Consider the following 3249-nt stretch of genomic DNA (forward strand, 5'->3'; position numbering starts at 1 on the left):
CTTGGGGTGTTTTCTCCCCGGCTTCTGCACTGACTGTGCCAACATCTACAGTGGGTCTCCTCTTCCTCACTGGGTGGGCTCTGCTGCAACCAGTTCCTTCACCTAGTTCACACTCCCATGTGGGCCTCCCATCAGAGTATTTTGAGCAAAGCCTGGGGTCAGGGGGTGACTCTGATCCCTGCCAGAAGAGGGCGCTGTCTTCCTTTCACTCACTCTCAGCTGTGATGGTCCAGCCGCCAATGGACAATCTTTCCACCCACCCACTCCCCAATAACCTGAATTGGCTCTTCATGGGAGATCTCTCCCTTCCCCCTTCCCCTCCTTGTCTCTGCAGGTTACATCCATCCAGCATCAAGCACGTCCACCACTAGTGAGTATTCCAGAACTCTCTGTGTGTCTGAGACCTCCCACCTCCCTTCCCCTTCCCCTAAGAGACAGGAGCCCCTCAAACGGCCATCCCTGACTCCTGTTACCCACCCTTTGGATGGGAAGGGGCCGCTGGAGATGTATAGAAATGTGACCCAGTGGTGCAACGATCACTTAAGGGCAGGAGTTTGAAACCAACCTGGGCAACATAGCAAGACCCCACATCTACAAAAAATTTTTAAAGTTCACCAGATGTGGTGATGCTAGTATATAGTCCCAGCTGCTTTGGAGCCTGATGCAGGAGGATCTCTTGAGCTGAGGAGTTTGGGCTCCATTCTCCCATGTATGTCCCCATAATGAAAGACCATCTAATTCCTTAAGCATACAATGCTTTGTCCTCCTTCCAAGACTTTGCCCAGGCTGTTCCTGCTGCCTTGAATGCGCCCCAACACTTACTTAGCTCCTCTTAACCTAACTCTTGCTCATGCTTTTGGCCACACCTGAAATAATGTTCCCTCTGGGACGCTTTCCTTCGTCATTGGTTCAATGGCTCTCCTGCACTTGCATAGCCACTCCCCGCTCAAGGCTTCCCCTGAAGGTGACCTCCCTTCCCCAGCATGAGGAGACTGTACCCTATTCATCTTCAGACACACAGCACTCAGCACAGAACCATGCACACCTTAGGCGCTCCATAAATGCTCACTGAATGAATGAGCAAATTTTCCTAGTGTCTTGGGAATTCCAGAATATTTCCTGCTCGTGCCCCACGGTTAGGCCCAGAACAGCCTTGGTCATTATCGCTATGGCCCAAGCTGGACATCTGTGTTTTCCTCCCCCACGGCAGCCAGCATCCCTGCCCTGGTGACCTTCACCCTCAACTTCACCATCACCAGCATGGAGTACACGAAGGACATGGGGCAGCCAGGCTCCCCAAAGTTCAGCCTCATCGAGAGTGTCCTACAGAGCTGGGTGAGATGACCGCCACCAGCCCCACCTCACAGCTGCCCACACGGCCCCTCCGCCCCTCCTCAGCCACCTCCCCCTCTCTTCCCGCCAGCTCTCGTCCTTGTTCGAGAAGACCAGTGTGCACTCCATCTACGCCGGCAGCAGACTGGCCTCGCTCAGGTGAGACCCCCACATGAGAGCCAATCCTCAGACTGAGTGGACCCTTGTGCCCTGGCCCCAGGGCTCAGAGACCACTCACACCACAGGGGTCCCAGTGCCCACCACAAGAGAGACCTTCATGCCTTCTTCATGTGCAGGCGCTGCAAACACTCAAGGCTTTACACGAGGAAATGTGTTTGGTTTACGAGATCCAGATGATATTGTTTAAATGAGGGCTCTCCTCTTAGAAGAACTGGGACACCCACACATCCTGTCTGCAAATTCTAACTAAAATGTTTTCTGTCCCCAGTGTGTCTGGGATGAGAGACACTTAGCAGAGCCCCTTCAACCCCCTTTAGCCTCCTCCGGCCCTCTCTCTTGCTTCCCACACCCAGAAGTTGTCAGCATCCCATGTCCCCGTGTCCTTCCTTCCCCAGGCTTGCAAAGCGTGGAGCAGCCACCGGAGTCGACGTCATCTGCATCTTCCACCCTTACCCCGGGGGCCCCGAACTGGACCGAGTGCGGCTGTATTGGGAGTTCAGCCAGCTGACTCAGGGCATCTCCCACCTGGGCCCCTTCACCCTAGACAGGGACAGCCTCTATGTCAACGGTGAGGAACTGCGTTAGAGCCACGGGTCTCTCCCAGGCAGAGTCTTGTGTTTTCCCAAACCTGTGAGCAAAGTTTCCAACTCTCTCAAAGAAGCTTTGTCCCATCTTTTTACCTTTGGGCTGGGTTCAGTCTTCACTGTGATGTATCAAAACCATCAAGGAGGCTGGGCGCAGTGGCTCACGCCTGTAATCCCAGTGCTTTGGGAGGCCAAGGCGGGAGGATTGCTTGAGGCCAGGAGTTTCAGATCAGCCTGAGCAACACAGCAAGACCCCATCCCTACAAAATATTTTTAAAATTAGCCAGGCGTGGTGGTGCACACCTGTAGTCTCAGCTTCTCAGGAGACTGAGGCAGGAGGATAGTTTGAGCCCATGAGTTTGAGGCTGTAGTGAGCTATGATCACACCTCTGCACTCCAGCCTGGGGGACAGAGCTAGACCCTGTCCCTTAAAAAAAAACCATCATGGGGACAATGACGGGATCCAGCCACCTTCAGTCTCGTTGCCTGGTTGCCGCTTCCCTGAGCATGTCTCCACTGCCCCTTCCCTTCTGGTTTTCCAGAAAGCAGCCCTGAAATCCTCCCTTCCCACATTCCTTTACATTCACCCCAACTCTCACTCAGCCCCTCTTCCTTTCTCTCCACAGGGTACACCCATGCAGTCCCAATTATCCCAAGTGAGTATTCCTGGCCCTGCTTTCCTGGGTCCCATTCACACTTTTGGATTGGGGACCAGATGTTCTCCTTCTCCTCTTTTCCTAAGTTGAGGGGGACATCTGGAAGGGTCCTCAACTCATCCCTTCTCTCGCTTTCCTGGGTAGAGAGTCCCAGCTCAGGGTGAGGAGGGCTCAGGCACAGATAAGTTCTCCCACCCCACTCTGACCCTCACATGGTTGTTATTTTGATTCTCTTAAAAATCTGCTCTTGGGGTCCTGCACCTGTAATCCCAACACTTTGGGAGGCTGAGGCGGGAGAATGCTTGAGGCCAGGAGTTCAAGACCAGACTGGGCAACATAGCAAGACTCCATCTCTACAGAATCTAAAAAAAAATTAGCTGGGGGTTGTGGCACATACCTGTAGTCCCAGCCACTTGAGAAGCTGAGGTGAGAGGATCCCTTGAGCCCAGGAGTTCCAGGCTGCAGTGAGCTATGATCACACCATGGCACTCCAGCCT

At 53.7% G+C, this 3249-nt stretch overlaps 1 protein-coding gene across 1 annotated transcript in view; it reads left to right on the forward strand.

Moving 5' to 3' along the window:
- The window catches only part of MUC16 (mucin 16, cell surface associated), a 110889-nt gene that overhangs the window by 80586 nt on the left and 27054 nt on the right, over window positions 1–3249 (forward strand). The window contains exons 71-76 of the mRNA XM_012641221.1: window positions 335–370; window positions 1179–1335; window positions 1424–1491; window positions 1908–2080; window positions 2723–2752; window positions 2897–2912. Coding sequence (XP_012496675.1) covers window positions 335–370; window positions 1179–1335; window positions 1424–1491; window positions 1908–2080; window positions 2723–2752; window positions 2897–2912 — 480 coding nt within the window. The remainder of the gene's footprint in view (window positions 1–334; window positions 371–1178; window positions 1336–1423; window positions 1492–1907; window positions 2081–2722; window positions 2753–2896; window positions 2913–3249) is intronic.

Source organism: Propithecus coquereli, unplaced genomic scaffold, assembly GCF_000956105.1.
Source record: "Propithecus coquereli isolate 6110/MARCELLA unplaced genomic scaffold, Pcoq_1.0 Scaffold164, whole genome shotgun sequence".
NCBI classification, from domain to species: domain Eukaryota; kingdom Metazoa; phylum Chordata; class Mammalia; order Primates; family Indriidae; genus Propithecus; species Propithecus coquereli.